The 24,899-nt window shown below is 38.6% G+C and overlaps 1 protein-coding gene and 1 pseudogene across 4 annotated transcripts in view; both read right to left on the bottom strand.

Moving 5' to 3' along the window:
• Positions 1 to 1,105: 1,105 nt before the first annotated feature.
• Positions 1,106 to 1,275, bottom strand: LOC121932345 (annotated as a pseudogene).
• Positions 1,276 to 4,931: 3,656 nt separating this feature from the next.
• Positions 4,932 to 24,899, bottom strand: part of ANAPC10 (anaphase promoting complex subunit 10) — a 39,342-nt gene continuing 19,374 nt past the window's right edge. For 3 of the 4 annotated variants that reach the window (XM_042469167.1, XM_042469166.1, XM_042469164.1), the window contains 2 exons: positions 12,333 to 12,559; positions 4,932 to 7,546 (listed from right to left, as the gene is read on the bottom strand). In XM_042469167.1, the coding sequence (XP_042325101.1) occupies positions 7,540 to 7,546; positions 12,333 to 12,559 (234 nt within the window). In that variant the 3' untranslated portion in view covers positions 4,932 to 7,539. The remainder of the gene's footprint in view (positions 7,547 to 12,332; positions 12,560 to 24,899) is intronic. The other variant, XM_042469165.1, reaches the window with a different exon arrangement.

The raw sequence follows: 24,899 nt of genomic DNA, 5'->3' as shown, positions 1-24,899 counted from the left end.
AAGATTACATTTGAGAGTTGTTTCTAATATAACTGGTAAAGTGCAATCTTTGAACAATCTTGCCTAAGGATATCACATTGTTAGCTTGGAACCTAAAATAAACTAATTTCAGGAAAGGAACTTTTGAGAAGGAACATTTTGCATTAGCTCCTTCCATTGCAGCCTACAAGGCTCATGAAAAGCTTCTCTCAAGGGTCAGATACACGCCTTAACTATGTGGGATGGGGCATGTGAAGCTACTAAGAGAGGGAGAAATTGGCCAGATGTCCATCCAACTCGCAGCAATCTCCCCCTCTCTCAGAAATACCTACATCCTAGCCTACGTTGCTCAGAAGGACCAACACCCTAGTATTCACTGGAAGGCCTTATCAGGAGGCACAAGTGGTTACTTCGTATCAGGTAAACAAGGTTTCCCCCTTCCGTCATGGAAACCTCTCAGCCCCAGAAAACCTCTTAAGAGTTGCCACAGGTCAAAACTGACTTAAAGGCACATAACAACAAGGAAAGAAAAATTATAAGAATAAACTAACTAATCTTAGACTTTAAGGCCAGTTGGTCTCTTTTTGGCCTTGTTCAAAATGGAATGGGTGAGCAGATGTAGATACAAACATTTTTGTTATGAAATCTGCATACCAAACATCACTGTAATCTTTTCAGTATTTAAACATCACATCACACTGTGTTTCATGACATAGTTCCTTGAAAATGGTTACTAGAGAGTAGCTGTAAACTAGTACCTCACCAAACTTTCGGAAAGGATTTTTGATGCAAAAAAAGGGGACGTTAGGAGGCCTGAAATGTTCTCCCAAAGTCCTCCAACATCACACATTTTTAATTGCTGAGCTGATGTTGTAGGGTAATTTTTTGATTCTGATCAACGTTTCTTCATCCTAGCAATAGTGATGCTGCTGTCATGTAGCCAATTAGATTGGCTACATAACATTATCTCTGGATGCAAACAAAACTAATTCAGCACCGATGGTGGCATTATTATATGGATGAATACACTTAATATGATACTTCAGTGACAACAGCCAAATCAGAGCTGCAAATACTGTAAGTGCTACTGGAGTTTTAGATACTAGAAAGTAATGCTGACTGGTGAATGAGTAGAAAAGGCATTATTGAACAAATCTTTTCTCATAACTGGGTAAAGATGAGAGCTTGAGTAATCCGGATCACATTTTTGTGTGAAAATGCAAACTGAAGCTTTTCCATCCCAATTTAAAAAGAGCAGTACTACACTTGATCTTAGCCAAAAGGCCGAGAAGCGATCTGACATCTGTATCACCACTAAGGTTCTCTGATTCATTTCCTATTCGCACAGATGTCCTGCATGTAATATTTGCAGTGGCATTCCAAACCGAGACTCTGCCTTTAGTCAACAAGTCTGATGATTTGCAGTGCATGAAGTAGAAGACAGCAGAAGGAGACATTAAAAAGTCATACCAGGCACAAGCCAGTCATGTGTACCAGACTTCAAAAAACAGTCCATAAAAGCTTCCAGGAACAGTTAACAAAAGCTTGCTATTGCCAGGCACCTGCTTGTCTGTTAAAACACATAGGAAGCCCAGGCAAAGCATGGCTCTCCATTAAAGAGATTTGCCATATGCTGACATAAAGAGCTCTTTCTTCATCTCTGTTTGAACTGTATTTTGTAATGAAAAAAAATGTAAATCATTTGCTACTCCACGTATTTACAGGCACAGGTTTTAACAAATATTTATCAATAAAATTAGATCCCCCCCCACCTCCCGGTGAAAGAGCAGCAACAGCAAATTGCAAAGCCTAAAAAGAAAAGCTCGGACTGAATCTTTCATGTTCTCACAGTATGCAATGCAACGTGTGTGTTCAAAATATTTAAATAGCGTGTGCTGACTTGTTTATCTTGAGATTCACCAATGTTGCTGCAAAGGTGGTCATGGAACATTTCGTGTCCAGTCAGAGAAAATTCTACAGGACAACCTGACATCAAATATTAAAAAAACAAATCCATGGATATTTCAATAAAATGTGTCTTGCTGATGAGAATATGATCTTCTTTTAACTTTGTGCAAATGTATAATTTCAAAAACTGTTGATGTTGTACCAATTAAATTTTATGAACTAGAATTAGAGAGCCAACATGGTGTAGTGGTTTGAGCACTGGATTACGATTCTGGAGCCCATGCTCAGTCATGGAAACCCACTGAGTGACCCATCAAAGGTTCACCTTAGAGTTGCCATTTTGGAAATGACTTCAAGGCACACAACAACAGATTGTCAAAGACGGGTCTTATTGCATTATCCTGAGGCCAGCCATATGCAGCCTGTATGCAACCCAGGCTTATCCTGCAGCTTAATCCCATCCTTGAAAAGCTGCAGGATAAGCCCAGGTTGCATACGGGCTGCATATGCCTGGCCCTGGGAGAATGCAATAAGACCCATTTTTGACAGTTGGGAAAAAGATGGGATAAAGTGTGTGCAATAATCTCCATAGTACTGCCTACTAGTGGTTTAATAATTGCAGATTAACTGGATATACCACTGATGTAGACTTTGTCCAGATACATTTGGTTGTGTTTGGCTGTGTTTATTTTTGCAAGAGTAAATCATTGTACATTATCATATTACAATACATGTTTTAATGAATTCTGAATCCCAATTTTTGTAGCAGTTATACAGTTAAACAAATGGGTTTCAGAAATCCTTACTGACATTTTTAAAGCAATTCAGGCAATCTGCTATAAATCCCTGTCCCATCTTGTGTCTATCCTTGATTCATATTGTATTATAATTCCATGAACTGTTGGACAGACATGATCTTAATACATGAATACATGTGTTATTCTAACAAGTGTTCTCTTAGCTGGACTACCCATTTCTCTTCCGTTCCCAGCACAGACCCCTTTAACTTGAGGTAGCTGAGCTTGCCAACTGAGTAATGCAACCTTAGACAGATTTGAGTCATAGTTTTATACCCTCCTTTTGTAGCTGATTGTACAACAGCATTTTCTTCATGTACTGTCATAGTAGTTCCAACTCATATTGATTTGAATATTCTTGCTTATTAAAGGTTATTATATGCAGGTTCACTTCTTGTTGCATTATCTGCATTTTGAGTTTCCATGCCTTCAGCAAACCAGTCCTCAATGGGCACAATTCAACTAATGCTTAGCACATTGATGTTTTGGTTTATTTATTGCAGATTGATGGATAAGCTTAAATCATTCCAAGAAACTTCAATGAGATTTAACCATGTTGAATATCATCTGGGCCATGCCTAACAAGTTCACTGTGTCCTGCTATAAGATGTATGCTTACTATTATGCTGAAATTTTCATGGATGTAGCATCCCATGGAGGTAAATATTCTTGATGCCCAAAGTACAAGAATTTGTTAACAGCCATGTGAATCTCTTTGTCTGGATACATGTATTAGATCAGTGGTTCCCAAACTTTGGTTTCCCAGATGTTTTGGACTTCTGTTCCCAGATATCCTGACTGTTGGCCAAGCTGGCTAGGGGCTTCTGGGCATTAATGTCCAAAACACCTGAAGGACCAAAGTTTGAAAATTGCTTCATTAGATCAAGAATACAGAATGCATGACCCTCCAGACTCTAGCTAGGGATAATGGATATTCCGCACTGCCTGTGTTAGGACAATCTGCTAAACTACTTTCCCAAAGCTTGGAAACATTTCTTTTTTGGACTACAACTCTGCACCTTCTTTGAAGACAAGGAGTGTCTTTTCACCATGGCTACAAGCACACTAGAAGAACAGAGAGTAGTGTTACACATAAAATTGTCCCATCCTATACCACCAAAGTTGGTATTTCCTTCAGATATCACATTACAACCGCAGTAGGCAGATGGCTATTAAGGCCTTGTCTGACTTTTAAAATTGAACCAGCTTATGATTCAAAAGGAGAGGTTACACTGACAGTAGCATCTGAAATTACAGATGTTCAACAGTCACACACTTTTACACAGATATAAACACCTAATAAAATACTAGCTATAACTTATCCACCTCTATACCCCCCCCCTTTTTATAGAATCCATGGCTTTCAATCATTAGACCCACTTATTTCATCTTTTAAAAATAGGACCAGGTGGTAGCTGCTCACATGCTCTGGGAATTGTTTAAGCAGATCAACTCTACCTCCCACAATCTATATCCTTTTCCTTGCTTCCAAGAGTGAGCCTGTACCAATGTGTGCTTTGCCAGCAGTGCCAACAAGTGTTAGTGCTAATGCCCAGGGAGGGGTTTACCCTGCCCTCTGCCAACAACTGAGAGAGCTGTGAGTTCTCCTTGAAGCTCAGATCTCCTGGCTCATTGTCAGTAATCCCATGCCAGCTGCACCAGCCAATGAAAGCTTATAGGAAAAATAAATTTGTCATAGGAAAACTACAGAAATGTGATTGCTTTCATGCAGGACTACAGTAAGGAGATTGTTAGACAAAATTTTGCTAATGCCAGGGGAAAAAGAAAGAAGACAAATCTTGCCAAATTAGATTTCAGTCAATTAAATTGTAAGTGCTCAAACCTTTTCCACCAAGAACTAAAAGCAAGCTTTTTAAAAGAATTAAGATGTCTATTTTTCAATTATGTATTTACAAGAAACCTTAGCAGTGGCAATTCCGCTCCATTCTCCCACCTAGGTGTAAAGATAGACTAAAGAAGGAGGAGCTGCAGGAAATCGTTCTCTTTCCTCCTGGCCAAAAAGAAATCTATCCCAACTGACAATTGCTCTAGGACTATAGATGTGAGAGTGAGGGCACTGACACTCTGAGGAACAAAGGTACTGTGTCGTTTTGCAGTGCCACCATATGAATATCAACTCAGAAAGAAGTACTTTCTACTCAGAAGTTATTGCCAGGTAAGTGGTTGCGGTATTTCAGCCTTAATGCATTAGACAGACTTGAAAGCTATTTGATCAAAAGGTGAAACGAATTTTAATGCAAAGGTCAAATGAATTTTAAAAATACAGAATTAATTAGACAAATATTTTATAATTACAATTCAGAACAAAATGGAAAATACTCTAGAATGTTAAGAAAATTTTGTGATCTTTAAGAAAATACTACTGGCATAAACTATGATGGGATTTGCATGTAACAGAAAACCTCCTTCCTGGTTCACAGCAAACCATAGTTTATTGCTACATCTGAACTAGACATACAACAGTTTGCCTAAAACATAGTTTGTTTGCAAATCAGATGTTGGAAACTATGTATAAAATGGCAAAACAGTGTATTTTACAGAAAATGCATTATCTGGAGAAGACCATTATCATGTTTCTTTTCTTTCATGTCCACTGCTTGTCAGCACAATCTCAGTAACATTTACTAATACGTCTTTACTTTTTCAATAACGGACTACTTTTAACTGAGTTCCATGGAGGCAAATGCACACAGGTCTTTATTTTCAATCTAATTATTTGTCTATCTAGCCCCATACTGTTTACTCTGACTTGCAGCAGTTTTCCAGAGATTCAGCCAGAGAAAGATTTTCACCTCACCTGCTACCTGAGTGTTGAAATTGGAGATGCCAGATACTGAACCTGGAATATTCTACATGAAAAGCTCTACAACTGAGGTATATATAGTCTCTTCCAAAACTGGAACCCAAAGCAGTACGAAAAGATACAGTTGGAAGTGGTAAGAGGGAGTAACTATAGCAGGATGCTAAAAATCATTGGCTGTGTAACTCTTACCAATGCAACAGCTAGTGTAAAAGCACTACTTTGCTACCAAGTTATTCTTTATGATAAGCAGGCCTTATGGCTTAAAAGCTTCTGTCTCTCTCATTCTGATTACCTGAGATTTCTTTTACAACAGTGCCAAAAAGACACATTTTCTAAAGGCAGAGTCACTCCAAGTGGGTCAAACCCATAGTCACTGGGACCTAGAATCAAATTTCCTCTAGGTTGAATAGGAATGAGATCTTTAGTTGATGTGTGGATTACCATCTATTTATTAACATGACATAGTTATCATCAAATGACCTCACTTAACTTTGTCATCAAAGATGTGAAACAGGCATATTAAATTTAGAAGCAGAGGATTAAAAGGTACAGTAAAGTAAGTAATAAACTACTGTACATAAAATACATTACAGAAAGCAGTGTTATCTGTTTTTGTCTTCTCACCTTGTCACATTCAATGTGAAGAGAGAGGACACACTGAATTTCTAAAGAATTTCTAAAGGGTAACAAGCAATAATAGGGCCATATATTGTGACAGCACAGAAACACTAAGGTTGTCTTACTTGCCCATGAATATGCTACTTAGGTGGCAAAAGGTACTAGGCTTCCTAGAAAACCCTAATAACTTTGTGATACTGAGGCACTTAATCACTTTAAAAAGGTGAAGAGATCAAGTGTATTTCTGCTTAGTCAATCAAACATGCTCACCTAGGAGTATATGATGGCATTTAGTCCTATACAGTTCTCAGAAGAATGCTGATAATATACAAAGGAGAAAAAACAGAAATACAAGTGAAGATGAGTGTTCATACACAAAGATTGTAACTTTCTTTGTTACTGAAAACTACATTGGTGCAAGTCATAGATAGTAAATCATTCTTGTATCTGATGTACAATCTTTTTGGAGGGGGCAGTAAGTATACACTGTTCAGTGTGCTGTTGTCATGAGAAGACAGGCTAAAATGTACTTGCTAAAATATACTTCATACTCAGCATATTTTACATCATTGTTCATTCTGTGCTTACAACCACCCAAAATTGCATTGTGACTCAGGAAGCCCTGCTACCTTCCCTACCATTTCAGTTAATGCTGCCAAATGTTACATAATTTGAATTTTAGTGAACCCCCAACCAGTGGATATACCAGTGCTTGAGTTTCTGGATGTCTTTTGAAAAAAAGCAACACTCATTCTTCTCCCCTTACTCTGTAAGAGAAAACATATTTGTTATACTTCTTGATTTCAACATCATAGTAATGCATTAACTTTAGCATCAGTAAGGGTTAACCTCAGCATAACTACTGCCAATATACAGCTGATAAGACTATTTCACATACACTCAGGTTACCAAAACTCCAATTCAGAAATCCATGTTCAGGAAGCAAAGTATTTAAGCATTTAACAGCACAACTTCTCAGAGCAAATTAAGGCCTAATTTCAAAAACTTCAGAGAAATGTTTAAGTGCAGTGAGAGCTCATGAAATTTAGAAGCTAAACCAAAAAGAACTAGGACTAAAAAATTATTTTAATGTGAAAGCTGGTTATTGTGAGAACTACAAACAGCACAGGCATCTTGACTTCATTCTAGACTAGAACACTCATACTATCAGCAAGCCTCTTAAGCCTTCATGTTCATTTTTTCTAGATAAACCAGGATCAAGTAAATTTTAATGAACTGAAATAAAGCCTGCATTTCTGAAGTGAAAACAAAATGTTACTGACACTTCACAGGAACACAGAAAGCTGACCATTGGTCCTTCTAGCCCAGTAGGGTCTGGCACTGGCCCCTACCAAGAGATCCCTGGTATTCCATGATAGCCCTCTTCCAAGTGCTAACCAGGCACAACCGTGTTTAGCTTCTGAAAGACATGGACATGAAGACATGGTTTTATCCACCGATTAGGGTACACAAATACAGTCACTCATTTGAACCAAGTGTGGGGAACATTTTCAGCCCAATGGTCCTGCTTCTATTCAGAGAGCATTTCCAAGAGACTCATGCAAGAAGTCAGAGCTGTTGGCTGCAAGAAATTGCCAAGAACACCTCCTCTCTCTTTTATAGACAAAAATGCATTCTCATAATCAACACATTCCCCTGCATTCACTCTAACATGCCCCTATGTATACACACATTCATATGCCCCATCCCCGGTGGTACCAATTAAAGCTTTTTAAAAGCCTAATTATATTGCAGGGGAGGTGTTTGAGTAAAATCATACATTTTGAATTGAGACTCCTCTACTCTGACTACAACAGTACTTTTTAAAAAGCAGTTTCTCCAGACTAACCATCCCAGCCCAGGTTCCCTGATTCCCTCATTCCTCCCGTGGCCCCATCACAGTGATGGTCGAGGATCAACAGAGGGATATCAGGGTTTTAATTGCTGTTTTTATGCTTGATGTTGTGTTTTTAATATGTTATACTGTTTAATATTGTCTTAAAGGGGGGAGGGATAAAGTGTTTTTAATTGTTATAATTTATATTTTACTGTTGTCAACTGCCCGGATTGGTTTGCCATAGGGCGGTATATAAATAATAATAATAATAATAATAATAATAATAATAATAATAATAATAATAATAATTATTATTATTATTATTATTATTATTTCTCAACCAAAAGTCTTGATTCCAAGGAAAAGAACAAAATGAAATGATCAGCTTTCTTAAGACACCACCAAGGAGTTCATCTTGACTTATCCTGATAATTGAGGTTTAGATCCTCATGTACCATTAACTGTATAGATTTGGAAATCCAGACACCTAAATATTTAAATTGGTGCCCATGCCAATGGAAAGGCCACTTGATAAAATGGTGCTAAGTAGAAACACAATACAACCCATTTCAGTTTTCCTTAGTAGATGAAATAACCAAATTTAGATTAATTCCTAAAAAATCTGGAGATAAAAACACCTTGTTGAAGAGTAGGAGAAGCTACATCAAAAACAGTTTATATTTATTTAAATACATGCTGATAATCCCTAGAATTAAGATTTGACTGTCACTGGAGGTATATTTGGTATATTTGTCTTCATGAAAGAAACATCATGGTGTCCACTACCTGCGTAAAGATATCTACAAGACTTTTGTAAGATTAGTCCTGTTCTGTAGCAGGGATTGCATTTAATCTTCCACCCATGTGCCATATGCTTGCAAGTGCTGGTTTATCCTATGGCTGGTTTACTTCAGTGGTAAAACGCAATGGTGTCAGTAACTGTAGCTGTCAATAGTGAAGATAGAAGCTTACTTCATAATACACTGGTACCCCGGGATACGAATGCGCCGCCTTACGAAATTTCCGGGTTACGAAAAAAATCCATTCAAAAAAACTGTTCTGGGTTACGAAGGTTATTTCGGGTTACGAAAAAAATTTTGGTGCTTTTCGGCGCTATTTCACACGAAATCGCAGCTTTTCCCCATTAGCGCCTATGGCTTTTTCGCCTTACGAAGTATTCCGGGTTACGAAAGCGGCGGCGGAACGAATTAATTTCGTAACCCGGGGTACCCCTGTACCTACAAACTGCACAAGACCACAGCATTGCCTTGTAATTTAAAAACAAATAGACTACAGCTACCAAGAAAAATTCAAACATTTCTTTTCTTTATCAGCATTTCTTTAGAGAGGTGCAGAAAAGTGCTGGTTCCAGGATGGGGGGAAACTCAGGCAAACTGCCTCAAGCTCTCTTAGGTGTACCATGTAAAGCAGGAATGGGAAAAGTGTAATTCCAGAGCTGTTTTGTAACCCTCAGCCTCTCCAGATTTCTAGGACCAGTCTTTTTTTGACCAAAATGGCCTCTAATACACCTTTTAAATGAGCTGCAGTCCTTTGTTTTGCACTGTTAAATATCAAACAAACCCCATTTTTAAAAACCTGAAGTGAACATTCTAAATTTTCCCCTTCTTTTCTCACCTTTTTAGGGTAGTCCATGTATAGTTCTGAAAGGTCTCATGGCCATAAAATTGGCCCGGCACCAGCCTCAACTGTCCATGCCTAATGTTAAGTAGGAATGCTAAAACTGGCAGAAGCTTTGCCAAACCTCATTAAACTGGGAGCAAGAGATGAGGAACATATGATCTTCCAGATGATGTTGAAGTGAAATTTCAAGTAGTCCTAGCTAGCATAGACTAAGCTGATAGGAGTTACAATCTAATAACTTCTGGAGAACCATATGTTCCCATCACTCTGGAGGACAAAGACTCATATAACTAATATATTTTGTATTCCTTGTACTTGGCATTCAACAATCACTGAAGTCGAAGATGGTTACCATCACTGTTATATTGCAAGGCAGTGATGAAAATTATTTCTCTCCCTTCTAAAACAAACCTTAATGATCAGAGCACGTCTCCTATGAGGAAGCACCTCTTTAGTTTAGAAAGGGCAACTGAATAGGACACATCAGAGATTTAAAATGTCTTTCTTGTATGACTAGATATTCAGCCTCTTCTGGTGAAATCCAATGGCCGTGTGGTCAGACCATCAAAAGACAAAACGATCAGTTTATAGAATTTTCTGCCACAGATTTAAATTCATTTCCCAACACTTTATGGCAGACCCTGGAGGTTCCCTATTTGAGGCAGATTGCCAATACATCTTTTTAGTCAAGACTTTTAAGGTTGGTTTAAGCCACTGAACATCATATTGGTTTGATATGCTATACTGTAGCTTTATTGTCACTATGTAATTTTTTTGTAGATTTTTTAAAAAATGAGAATTATGGGTTGCAGAACTGGCTAGAAAGCAGGACCATTCCATTGGTTTTGCTAAGGGACCAGCTCTGTTGGGTTTCTCCCAGAAGCCAGGATATAATAGGAGAACAACTGCTAAGAGAACAACTCCATCTTGTTCTTTTGCTCTAAAAACTGGTGCCATTCCAGCTGGTCACTGTAAGAATGGTATAGCTTTAAGAACAGGAACTTGCATCAGTCTTTACCTCCTTTCTCCTAACCTCTTCTCCCTTTTGTATTATGCCTTTTAAGGATGTTATATCTGCAGAAAGAGACAGTATCTTTTTTTTTTAATGGATGTAAACATTTCTGGGATCCTTTTCTGCTGAGAAGGGGTTTAAAGGTGGTTTGAATAAATAAAAGCTAGGATGTGATGGTGATGGTCACTGACTAATAGTCAAGGTCTAGTAGTCAAGGTCTGCTAACCCAGCCTAGGATCTCCACTGCCCTGTCTCGGATTCATCCCTTCTCACTTGCTGCCCCTCACTCCTGGAACCTTCTTCCCCCACGAACACGGGTCATCAATTCTTTGACCACCTTTAAATCTGAGTTGAAGACTATCTTGTTCAGGGAAGCATTCCCAGGCACTGTGTGATTATATATCTGATTTTTGATTGGATAGTTGATGTTGTTTTTAATTGTTGCCTGCTTATTTTAACCAATTCTATTTCATATTATTACCTATTGTTTTATATGTATTTTGTAGATTGTATGCCATTGGCAGGTTTTGTTTTTATTGATTTGATTATTTGTATGCATAGCGCTGTGTACATTTACTGCACTATAAAAATAAACATACCTCCATTTTGTAGCGTGGCGGTGGCGGGAGTAGGGTTAGGGAGCGCGCACTATTCACATGCTCCCTAACCCTAGTACATACTAGGCTAAACTTAGTACGTACTGGGAGCGAAAAATGGAGGCGCCCTGTCTACATGGGCGCTGCCATTTTGACGTGACGGAGGCCTAGCGTCCGCACGTCCTGGCGCGCTTGTGATGCCGCAAGTGCGCCATTGGCGCATTGCAGCGTCACAAGCACGCCGCAAGAAGAACCTGCTTTTTGTGGGTTCTTTTTGTTCTGTGACGGAGCTGCGCAGTTTGGCCACTGCGGCTCCCTCGCAGAGCAAACCAGGGTGGCAGGAGACCGCCCTTTTTGGGTGGTCTGTATCCCGCCAATAATAATAATAATAATAATAATAATAATGACTTATGTGGTATCAAAGGAGAATGAGACACATTCAGAATGAACTACTGGCCTTGTTAGCTAAATGAAACCATCAGATTAAGAGACTGTATGTCAATACAGTATATGCCAATGACACTGAGACATTATAGGCAAAGAACAGAGCTTGAAACAGTTACTTTTTTGTACTACAGGTTCTAGCCAAGTCAGCACCTCTCTTCCAGGTTCTATGAAAGGGCTACTCCTCTGGTTGTGGCTTTCTAGAAACCTGCATCTGTATTAAAGAGAGTTGGCCAAGTATGATTCTTCATATGATAATGATTTTTTTAAAAAAATATATCCTCCTTATGTATAAGAGAAAACAAACAATCTTCCTTCAAATTGTCTTGTAATCTTCTTAGAATGGTTCAGTGCATACTGCAATACTCCATGAGGCACAGTCACCTTACCTGGTTTGTTAATTTTTTCATGAATTTCTTTGTATATTTGAGGAACATTATGTAAACAAAATTTAAATTGACACATTGGAGGGCCCCCAACCCAATACAATAAAAATAGTAATAGATAATTATCAAACAACAACAGAAAAGCAAGTTGTTTATTTAAAAAAAATTATACCTATGATTCTGTCCAACAAAACAAAGCAGTAAGATAAGGTAATAGTTTTTCACACTTTATTTTAAATTACACAAAAATACAATAGCATAATTAAAGTACAAAAATATTGTTTGTTTACCTGATTGAGCGATACATCATAAAATCAATTGTTGTACATCTAGGAAATTTACCAATAGAACTTTCTTCCACTGGTGTATAGACTTTAATTTGTCGCATATGAGTGTCTCTTCCATTTTGATGATTGGCTAAAACAGCAATCTGAATCATGAAAGTGCGTATAGGTTTCTTGTGAGTATCGGTTAAAGGAACATGAATCCAACCACTTGGTTCCACTAATTCAAGTTGCTGGAGAAGAAAAGGAGAAAGGAGGAAGAAATACTTAGAATAAAATTCAGTAATAAAAGTATCACTCAGTTGCATAAGCAATTGAGTCAACCTATCCAAAACAAAAAGATATGGGCAGAAATGGAGAATACAGATTTATACAGAATTGTTGTGTGCCTTCATATAATTTCCAACGTATGGCATCCCTAAGGCAAAACTATCACAGGGTTTTGTTGGCAAGATTTGTTCAGAGGGAGTTTGCATTTGCCCTCCTCTGAGGCTGAGAGAATATGACTTGCCCAAGGGATTCCACAGCTGAGCAAGGATTAGAACCCTGGTCTCCAGAGTCATAGTCGAACACTCAAACCACTACACCATGCTGGCTCTTGAACATGTCATACGTACATAGACATAAATAAATAGACATAAATAAACATGTCAGCAAGAAATCTAGGTGTCTACAGTCCTATATTCAACCAACTCTTATCCTTGCTTTAACATATTCCTTCTTCTATTCCTTGTTGTCCTCAAGACTTAAGGAAACGTAAAAACCAGCAAACTGTCCTATATTTAACCATGTCCTCACTGAATGAGACAGCCATCAGACCCCTTCTACCAAAAAATTTGCTTGATTCTTACCATTACTGGCAACCAATTCATGCCTTCATGAATCTCCCAGATATTTTTTTCCCATCAAACCTACAACGTGACATCATGTTGGAGATTTTTCTATTAGCTGACGCTTGCAAGAAGCAAGAAAATGCCAAATATAATGATGGAACAATACATATTTATTTTCTGAGCCAAAGCATGAGAGAGAAAAGATGGTTTGACAGCATTCATCCATTCCCCATAATGTAGTTAGCCTCTCAACTATAATTAAAGCCCTTGTGGTGTAGTAATTACTATAATGGATTAGAAATGAAGACTATATTGGGCTAGGATGTATTGGACTAGGAATGGGGACACCCAGGATCAAATGTCCAATCATTTGCTGTGTCACTTTAGGCCAGTGACTCCTGGGTTGCAAGAATAAAATAGCAAGGGGAGGTCTGTCTGTCTGTCCATAATCTCAGCTGGTTGAATGGAACATGAGTAAAAGGATGGAGGGAAGGAAGTCAGTCAGTCAGTCTGGCCATTTTCCTAAAAATATATGCAAACAAATTTAGATAATGGTACCAATATTTTTCCAACAGTGACAAGCCCTTGTCCCCACTCCCATATGTATTTATAAATCCTTTCGATCTGGCTCTAGGCCTGAATATTAAGACAGCCTTGGTAGCCAGAGTATAAGGCCTGCATAGTGAAATCAGCAATCTTGTTGATCTCACCAAGTCTCTTAATGATCTGCATTATGGTCTGCATTCATGGATCTGGGACCATCTAATCAGCAAAGATTGTGCAAGCTTTAATAGTTGTCAGTCCCTTGAACTCTGGCAACCTCTTGTATGTTTTTAATTCAGCATTCCTCAGCAATAACATAAATACTTTTTGATCATCACTTCCAAATTATACCATAATCCCTCCTTCTTTCTTCTCATCTTCTCTACACTGTGCCTTCATTGCCCGATCCTCCACTGCCACAGCTGCTGTTGTATTTTCAGCTCCACAACTTTCAGTCTACTTCCTTCTCTGACTACATAGTTTTTTTTTAATGCAGAATATATGCAGTTTGAATTTGAAAAAGAACAACTTAGCACTTCAAGTTTTTACCAGAACTTTATTTAAGAGATATTTTAATCAAGTATGTCACTTTTCAGTGCTGGACTGAGAAGCTCTCTCTAAAGACAACCATTTTGATTTGTTAATTTGTGCAACATACTGTGGCAAGCATCCAGCTGAAACATGCCCTCTTCCTTGCTTTGTAGCATTTGTCTGATACCACAAATGGAGCTCTTCATAACAGCTTTAAAGAAAGAACAACACTATCATGAAATTCACTTTCCCTGTCCATGTTTCCCATGCACCACAACATAACTACAAATACTGAGCTTCAACAGGCTGCTATGTAATTCCAAAACTGGAACTGTCAACACATGAAGTAGCAGATTTTGGGTGCCTGCCACCTCTTCGCTTAGGAAGGAAGAGAACAAGTTAATAGCAATGATGCACCAGTTCCAGCTAAAAAGTGAAGCATATCCAAGAGAAACTTCAGAAATTCCAAGTGAGTCAAAAGGAGGGACACCACAAGAAAAACTTTACAAGAAATGCAGAAGTAAGTTCGGTCAAAGAGCTCACTGTGAAAAGGCAGGCTCATTTGCCCTAGTGAAGCAACGACCACCTAGGGAGGTGACTGTGTGGCCACCATCAGTCACCTCCTGTAAATGGTCAAGACATGGCTTACTTCAGTCCATTAGGTCAGAAGAGCTTTCTATTCACTCAAGAAGCTAAAACAGACATTCCTAAAGAGTCTCCAGGAAGACAGGCCAGCCCCAAATAAATGCCAAAGATGAAAACTCTATTTCAATATAAATTTTAGTATGAGGAACATATAGAGAAGACCACCACCAGGGGGGAAATGACTTAGCCTCAGGAGAGCACCCCTGGACATATTCTAATAAAGTTTTATAGTGACAGCCATTTGCAATGTTGGAATAATTGGGAATTAAAAATGAAAATGAGTAACATCCAGGTTTAAGAGCATGCAATTGGACTTGCAGAAATTGATTTCTGTTCCTCCTACCCATAGCAATTACTCCAGTGCTCCCCTCAAGTGTTACACAAAGGATCTAGGAACTCTTCTGAATGAGGGTATAGGAGAGATTCCTGAAAACTGAGTAAAGCTGCCTTTCATGAGTAGCTCCCCTGAGTCTCATTACTAGAAGAATGGCAGGATATAAATGAAATAATAATAATAATAATAATAATAATAATAATAATAATAATAATAATACCTTTGTATGATTTTTGTGAATTTTCCCTCCACCAAAGTTAATCAAGGTGCTTCATCCCTCTCATTAGCACATTCAAGAAATATTAATGATAGGCTTCAGACAACAAGAGTATGAAAAATTATCTAAGCCAAAGAAATAGGTAAGGAATTCAAAAATCCAACTAAAAATCAGTTAAAGATGAGACATGTTTGCCTAGCAATGCATATGCAGTAGTGAAGAAAACAAGCTAAGGCATGATTATGTGGTATTTCTCCTCCCACTATGCATATATTGTATCTTTGAATTCTAGATGAAATTATCTTACACAATTACGCCATTATAATTCACTGCTACACCGCCATTATACCAGCAATGCTATGAATGACTATGCTATTCACTCCATTTCTTCTTGTTTCCTTCTCCAGTACCTTTTGCAGAAAGAGGAAACATTTGATCTGTCTTTAAAATATACAGATTTATAATGATTATATACTTCTAAATTTTATTTCTTTTCTTTTTAATATAATTTTATAAGTGAAACCTTAACTATTACCTACTCTTACAATTTGATGATTTATTGTGACATCTGCTGATTGATGTTTCATAGAATCATAGAATCGTAGAGTTGGAAGAGACCACTAGGGCCATCCAGTCCAACCCCCTGCCATGCAGGAAATCCAAACCAAAGCATCCCTGACAGATGGCCATCCAGCCTCTGATTAAAGACCTCCAAGGAAGGAGACTCTATCACCCTCCGAGGGAGTGCATTCCACTGTCGAACAGCCCTTACTGTCAGGAAGTTCCTCCTCATGTTGAGGTGGAATCTCTTTTTCTGTAGCTTGCTCCATTGTTCCGGCTTCTGTTCTCTGGAGCAGCAGAAAATAAGCTTGCTCCCTTCTCAACATGACATCCCTTCAAATATTTAAACAGGGCTATCATATCACCTCTTAACCTTCTTTTCTACAGGCTAAACATCCCCAGCTCCCTAAGTCGTTCCTCATAGGACATGGTTTCCAGACCCTTCACCATTTTAGTCGCCCTCCTTTGGACACGCTCCAGTTTCTCAATGTCCTTTCTGAATTGTGGCGCCCAGAACTGGACACAATATTCTAGATGGGGCTTGACCAAAGCAGAATACAGTGGCACTATTACTTCTCTTGATCTAGACACTATACTTCTATTGATGCAGCCTAAAATTGCATTGGCCTTTTTAGTTGCCGCATCACACTGTTCACTCATGTTCAACTTGTGGTCTACTTGGACTCCTAGATCCCTTTCACTCGTAGTTTCATTCAGCCAGGTGTCCCCAATCCTATATTTGTGTATTTTATTTTTCCACCCTAAGTGCAATACTTCACATTTCTCCATGTTGAATTTCATTTTGTTACCTTTGGCCCAGCTTTTTAGTCTATTCAGGTCATTCTGAATCTTGATCCTGTCCTCTGAGGTATTAGCTATTCCTCCTAATTTGGTGTCATCTGCAAATTTGATAAGTATGCTCCCAATTCTGTCATCCAGGTCACTGATAAAAATGTTGAATAGCACTGGGCCCAGGACAGAGCCCTGTGGGACCCCACTGGTCACTTCTCTCCAGGATGAAAAGGAGCCATTGTTGAGCACCCTTTGCGTTCGGCCGGTCAACCAGTTACAAATCCATGTAACTGTTACCATGAAACTGTTTGTTGGTGTTTGATCAGTTGATTGTAAAATAAATAAATATTACACACACACACACACACACACACACACACACACACAAAGAATCATAGAAAATTTTTACTGTATCATGAAACCTAACACTGTAGTGTTCCTCAAACTTTATTCCGCCAGATATTTTGAACTTCAATTCTCAAAAGCACCAGCCAGCCTGGCCAACAACCAGGAATTCTGGGAGCTGCAGTCCAAAACCTCTGGAGGACCAAAGTTTGGGAACCCCTGCTGTAGAGCATAGAACATTGAGAACTCATACTGAAGCAGAATAAGAAAACAGTGACTTTGACAAAATCAGCTTATTATATAAAATTGTTTTTTTTAAGTTTTTTAAAAGGAAAAGTGCTGTATAACATATTTTAAATAAATAGATATGGAGTACTACCACAGTCAACATTTGCATTTTCTAAGAGAGAACAGAAGACCACTAGGCCTTCTAAATGTTAGTACTCGGCAGATCTCAAACTGACTCTATTAGAGATATAAGCAAGCAAGAAGACAGCACTTGGGAATTACCCATGGTAGAAAAAAGACAGATGAATATCAAATACTCATGCACAGTTATCAATGAAACTGAAAGTTCAATCAAATGCATTATGACTTGCATAATACTAGTACACTGGGTCTGCTCCTCCCTCCTTAACTGTCATCTTCCGGCCTCCTATTCCCCTCCAGCTATGCTCTGACTGTGTGGGGGAGAAGCTTGCGTACCCTAATGAAGTTGTGAGCTATGCTGGCGGTGGTATAATAGCCACTGGTAGGGCCTCCAATGCCAGACAGGTCACAACTGAAGGGTCTGATCAAGGGCGCCAAAGGGCAGGATGGGCTCTCTAGCCTTATGGCAACCATCCTAGGAGAAGGAAAACTCTAATCCCAAACCCGGGCAGATGGTACTCGTCTAACCCTGTAAGGTCAACCATCTAAGAGAAGGAAACTCTACTCAAACCTACGACCAGAGGACCTCACTGCCACCATCCATGCTTGTCAAGGCCTCAGCAGTTGAACCTCTGGCTTAAAGGGTGAGGCCAGTTCTGTGCACGCTGCGCTCCACCAGAAAAATCCATTGCACAGGCTCGAAGGATACATCCAACGTCATCAACGCGCTTGTAGAAAGCACGGATGAATCCTTCCTGAATTTTCGTTCGTGAAGTAAAGCCAAGAAGAAGAAGGGTCTGCCATTTACTAGGACTAGCACTCCAATAAAGATTCTGTTAACTATACAAAACTGCACTGCACGTGGGCAATTCTAGTTAATTCATGACACACTTTACTCAAAGAAAAAGGAATACCTTTACAAAGAGTAATACTTAAGATTCTTACATATAATCATTGTCATAAGAATGTACGAGAAAAAGAATTTGAACATCTAACAGCATTTAGCAGCCTCTCTCCGATAATATGCAAGAGCCTTCTTCAGTTGCCTTCTCTAGTACTTCACCCAAAGGAGGGCATGACTAGTAAACCATTTCGATTCACATACTGTAGGTCTAATTCAACAAATGATTTTCCTGATGTGTCTTTGAAGATATCTTCTCTTTCAACTTCTATCAATGACTGGAAAACTATAGTTCAATATAATGTTTAAGTATATTTAAGAAACTGCCTACCTGATTTTTTTCAATTTATTATTCTTAATTAAGGAGAGGGAAGAATGCCAGAGAAGCTATAAAAAGTAAGTAACTGTGAAATCCTATTTCCATGCTTTGTTATTTCATCATAGCAAGGCCTTATTATTCTCATATGAAAGAGTGCTAGTACAGAGCCTTCATATACACCAAGATCTGAGTGATAGTCATGCACATTATTATCAAATAAGTGTCTGATAGAGAAAACAAAGCAGGATCAATGGCATAAACAAAGCAGGATCAATTACATAAAGTCAGATTACAATGCCCAGGGAATCTTGGATGCACTGAAAGAGGAGTCTGAAACAAATTGCAGGAAATTGTGGTCTTTACTCTCAAGGTTTCTTTGTCCTACGTACATGTTTCTCCTACTCATTGTACTTTGGAAGGCTGGTGGGTGACTTTTTTTCTGAACCATAATTTGGTCTATATCACATTGGATTTCCACCAAACTATGATTCTGTACCCAACATACGATTTTCTAGATCATCTCACAATGCCTTCTGAAACCTAATACTAGCAAAAGATTAAGTCAAACTATTCAGAACAATTGATTATTGCTTTCATCTTCAGCAACATAAAGAGAAGTAACACTTCATTTTTCATTTTCTCAGGTTGATCACTCCAATTTGGCGAAATTTGTTTACCTCTTGAGCTTTTGTTTCACCAAAGTGATTGGGATGATCTTTCACCCAAAAGAGTTAATAAAACTCCGAATAAAATTTGAGGCAGTATTTGAGGCAGTAAATTTAAGGTCAGTATTAGAGCTAGAAGATTATAACCAATTTGCTTTAGCTTTTTTTTTTGTCTTAATGTAAAATGAGTGTTTGCTAAAATACTCAAGCTGTGTGGATGATTTAAATAATAAATAGTAAGTAGTAGATAATATGGGGCACTCCTCAAGCACACTGCTAAAGAACTGACAGCCAAGGAGAAACTCTGGCCCAAAAACAAAATCCAGCCTTCATGAGGTTTCTTCATGCAGCCAGCCAGCATCTTCCCCAGACTTCAGATGCTCTCCTCTGCCAATGAAAATCTCCTATATCTTAGCAACTCTGAATATCTATTTTGCAGATGACACCAAATTATGAGGGATAGCCTGAGCCAGTGGGGCGTAGTGATCTGGATATTGGACTATAACTCTGGAGACCCAGATTCCATTCTCAGTTCAGCCATGAAACCCATTGGGTGACCTTAGGCAAGTCACACTCTCCCAGCCTCAGGGGAAGGCAATGGCAAGCCTCCTCTGAACAACCTTTGCCAAGAAAAACCCAGACTAGGAGCCTGAGGGTTGTCATAAGTCAGAAACTACTTAGAGGCACATAACAACAACAAGCTAATACCCCAGAGGACAGGGTCCGAATTCAAAATGACCTTAACAGATCAGAGGGCTGGGCCAAAACTAACAAAATTAATTACAACAGGGAGAAACATAAAGTTCTGATTAGGCAGAAATAATGAAATGCAGAAATTTAGGATGGGGGACACATGGCTAGACAACAGTGCATGTGAAAGAGATATAGGTCTTAGCAGACCACAAGCTGAACATGAGTCGGTAATGTGATGCTGCAGTCCAAATGCTAATATGGTACTAGGCTGCATCAACAGATATACAATGTCTAAACTGATGGAAGTACTAGTACCACTCTATTCTGCTTTAGTCAGACCTCATGTAGAATACTGTGTCCAGTTCTGGTCACCACAATTCAAGAAGGATGTTGTGAAGCTGGAGCTAGTCCAGAGGGCAGCAACCCAAATGATAAAAGGTCTGGAAACCATGCCCTACGATGAGCGATTTAGAGAGCTGGGTATGCTTAACTTGGGATAGCCATATTTAAATATTTGAAGGAATGTCATATTGAGGATGGGGCAAGCTTGTTTTCAATGGATTCAAATTGCAGGAGAGGAGATTCCACCTAAACATCAGGAACATCTTAGTAAGAGCTGTCCAACAATGTATGGTGGAGTCTCCTTCTCTGTTTTTTTTTTTTTTAACAGGCTGGATGACCATCTGTTGGACGTGCTTAGATTGTGTATTCTTGCATGGCAGGAGGTTGGACTGGATGGCCCTTGTAATCTTTTCCAATCCTATGCTTCTATGATCAGCTGCTGATCTGTGAGGAACTCCTTCAGCACTGCAAAGGGGAAATGTGGAAAAAATTCCCTCAACTTCATCAGCTGATCTGGATAGATCATGTGAGTACAAGCATGTTAGGGAAGGGAGCAGAAGTATGAATGGGAAGTGTATGACTGGGCCAAGTATGACTGAATGTTATGAGAGAATATGGGATAATCACACCTAATATGTACTCTCACAGTCTCCAGGTGGTTTCCTAAGTGACAATCTGGTGTGAAGTCAAAGGCTTTCATGTATGGTATCCAAGTTTTGCACAAAACATCAGAAATAAACTCTTCTAGAACATGGCCACATAGCCTGAAAATCTCACCAAAAATGACAATCTGGTCCTCAGGGCAAAGGTTTCCCTATCCCTAAACTGAGGAATACTTTTCTTGAAATCTGAACAGCAGATTTAGGCAATTCAGTTCAGGTCTACTTGGAAGAATGAAACATGAATATACAGTACTTAATGCAATAGCTTACAACAGGATTTACAGAAGACATAGAAAGACACACACGATTGGCTAAATGTTAGACAATACCTCATACAATACAATGATTTAATTTATTTACTGTGCAGATGCGACATCTCTGTAAATGATTGCCACATTGGATTGGTTTAAGAATGACAGCATGTCCAGTCTACTGCTTTTATACTCTGTCAGCCAAAGGCTGCAGACAAACTGTTCCATACAGACAAAAGAATTATCTAAACAAGTATATCTGATACTGTCCAGCTTCCCTAGAACATTAGTCTTCAATTAGTGGGTTGAGATTGGTGTCCTCCAAAGTGGGTCGTACTGGTGATATGCCTACAATTTTGATATTGAGAGGTTTTTTTCTTTAAAAAAACAGGGGGAGAGAGAAAGCTGCAACAAACTAGATGCAAAGAAGGAGAGATTGCCTATTCTTACTTGGATAAGGGAGGTAATTTTAGAGAATATAGCTTCTTCCACAGATGTGAGAAGAAGGACTCCCACCAAAATCCCCCTTTCTGCAGAATTATTCAGGTTACAGGAACACTTCTGGTCTCCCTACAGATGTGAGATGGATGGCAAGGGTAGTGGGGAAAAAATCAAAAATATTTCCTTGTGTTGTAAACTGGACGTTCAAATTCAGTCCTGGGCCAGAAAAACTGGAAACATACTGACACAGTCTGTTGTACTCATCTTCTCTCAACTACTTGTTCAAACTGACAGGTAGTAACCCAACACAGGTTTGCTTTATTTGCTCTGCACAGGTCACACATTAACATAAACTTAAACTGATGTCACTGTGGTTACATCAATGCAAGCCACCTGGCATGCTAACACAGATCTGTCTATCTGCAGAACTGGGATGCCTTTGTGATAATGTTTCTAAGACTGTAAGCGGCCTTCAATTGATTTTCTAGGATGCCTGACTCCCACTGTGAGCCCCAGCTCACCTCCCAGGCCTTCCAGGAGGAGGCTTTTGGTGGCATGAGGGGTGTGAAAGAGGAAACTCCCCTTACATGAGCATCCTTGAAAAAGTCCTGCACTGGAAATATATCAAAATGCTAATAGAAAATAATTAATTATTTCCTAGTATGTAGCATTACTTTTCCATCCAGAAGTTTGCAAGAACTGGTAGAAAATAGCTTTTCTGTACTTCCACTCTCTGCTAATTCAATTTGCCATGTTTTTATCCTACATAATGGAATGAGAGCAGGAACATACAAAACATAAGTGCATAATTTACTTCTGAAATTATTTGTAATGTCTAGACAGATTTCCTGAACATGAATAAAATGAGCAGGTAAACCACACATACACACACACACACACACACACACACACACACACAGAGAGAGAGAGAGAGAGAGAGCAATAGTATTAAATCATTACTACATCTGCACAATCAAAGTATATTACAATTACAGTAGATGAAAACACTGAGAACACCAAAGTACACTAATATATCACATCATTTGTAGCATCTGCAGAATATGAACTTCCAGTTCCATGAAAATATGGCCATAGGCAAGACAGAATACACTGTTACAGGTATGTTAGAAGAATAAACTCTCGGAGGTATATTGCTACCTTTGCTCTCTGAAATATGAAACCAGGGGCCAGAACCTGTACGATTTATTTTTCTCATGTACATTTTTCTTTTTTCCATACAGGTGAATAGAGGAAAAGTTAAATTTTCTTGTGAACAACACAAAACAAGGTGAGTGCACCTGTACAGAATATGGAAGGTGCTTGCAGTCATGAAAAACATGAAAAGTTTTAAGATCAGTGAATTCTCCCACGAGAACAAATTCACTTTGCAAAGAGCAGAAAAACAGTTTTCTATGGTTTTGCATCAATATTTGAGCAAGTGCTATGACAAAGAAGATTTGCAACACAACATGCGCATGCAATAAATGGGAGAATAAGAGAGATGTCCCTGCACTGATAGTATTTAAACTAGCTTTTCCAACTGCATTCTGCGTCAGTACATAACTAAACTACTGTACTGGTGAGAATGAAACACAAATCACTGCTTGAGACAACAGTTTTGGTCTTACAAAGAGATCTCTTGAGCTGGTTGAAAACTGAAATTTCACAAAGGATGTAGCCAAAAGAAAATTGCTGTCATCTCTTCCATTTACCAAGTTCTGAAAATGATGGTGTAAAGGATGAATGTGAGATGTTTCAATGTATGTATGGGCAGGGATAGCACTATAGATTCATGCAAGAATATTCACCTTCATTAGCAGTTTTCAAAAGTTTTAGTCTCTTCTTTCTATGTCTGGGCAGCATTATTTCAAAGAGATCAGAATATTTCTGTATACCGGACTACTTTCTATATATTTCCCCTCATTTTCTACTAATCTAGGCATACTTTACACAATGTCTACACAATCAAGTCAGCTACCAACTTTTCTAAATAAAGCACACTTTAATTGCTCTAAATCATTGTTTCCCAAACTTTGGTCCCAGAATTCCTGATTATTGGTCGAACTGGCTAGGGCTTCTGGGAGCTGAAGTCCAAAACACCTGGAGGACCAAAGTTTGAAAAACTCTGCTCTAAATGGTATAAAAGAGAAAAATGAAAATGACGCATTTTAAAATGATGTTTCCCATAAAATTCCTTGGAAATGATAAGCACATTCCATGTGATCAAATATGGGATATGGCTTATCTAAACATTGTGAGAAAGACCACTCTAATGCCAAGACTAGGTATTAATTACAGTACAGTATGCAATCATTGTGTTTTAAAAGTATTGTGCAGCCAAGGCACATTTAACATCAAATGAAACCCCAGGTTTGTATCCTCATGTTACATGTCAATATTTAAATTTATCATTTCCTTTGCTACCATGCACACATATGTCCATACTCCTTTAGTTTTACTCCTTGCAGGACAGAAAAAACAAATACAGGATAGAAGAGCATGTGCCTCTTTTTTGATACAAGAGTTATTTACATTACCCAACTCCCTCACCTCAACTGGTTTCTTTCCCTTTTTGATGTAGTAATGATCATCTGCGAAATACATCTTGTGAGCCTACCAAAGCAAACTTAACAATATTCGCTACAACCAGTAAAACATAAGGGCCAAAAGAAACCTCTCAGTACACCCTCCAATATTCGAAAAAAGGAGGGGGGGATTGTGTGTGAACAGCAGACATTGATGTTCACACAAGCACACTGCATACAACTCTGCAGGCGGTATTTCTGTTTTTATTGGATTAAGCCCTGGTACAATGGAGTTTTAGTGCCATAACTGCTTATTTCACTGAGTGTCAGGCTTGAAAACAACAGGTAAAGATAAAATAAAGCCAAACACATAAAGACAGAAAGCTGCACCGCATCTATTTAGAATGTTCTTAATTCTTCATTTCAAACTATATAATTTATAACCATGACACGAATAGGGGAGAAGCACAAAGGAGAAAATACAGAAACATAACATTCCCAAGGTTCAATTTACAAGGACCTCACACAAAGTTTTTTTTCTCGCTTGCAACCTTTGCTAGAAACAGTATTATTTGCTAAAAAATGCAAAAGCTGCCAAAAGCTA

Source organism: Sceloporus undulatus, chromosome 5, assembly GCF_019175285.1.
Source record: "Sceloporus undulatus isolate JIND9_A2432 ecotype Alabama chromosome 5, SceUnd_v1.1, whole genome shotgun sequence".
Taxonomy (NCBI): Eukaryota; Metazoa; Chordata; class Lepidosauria; order Squamata; family Phrynosomatidae; genus Sceloporus; species Sceloporus undulatus.
Note: the sequence above shows the minus strand (reverse complement) of the source record. Positions and strands in the feature narration are given on the sequence as shown.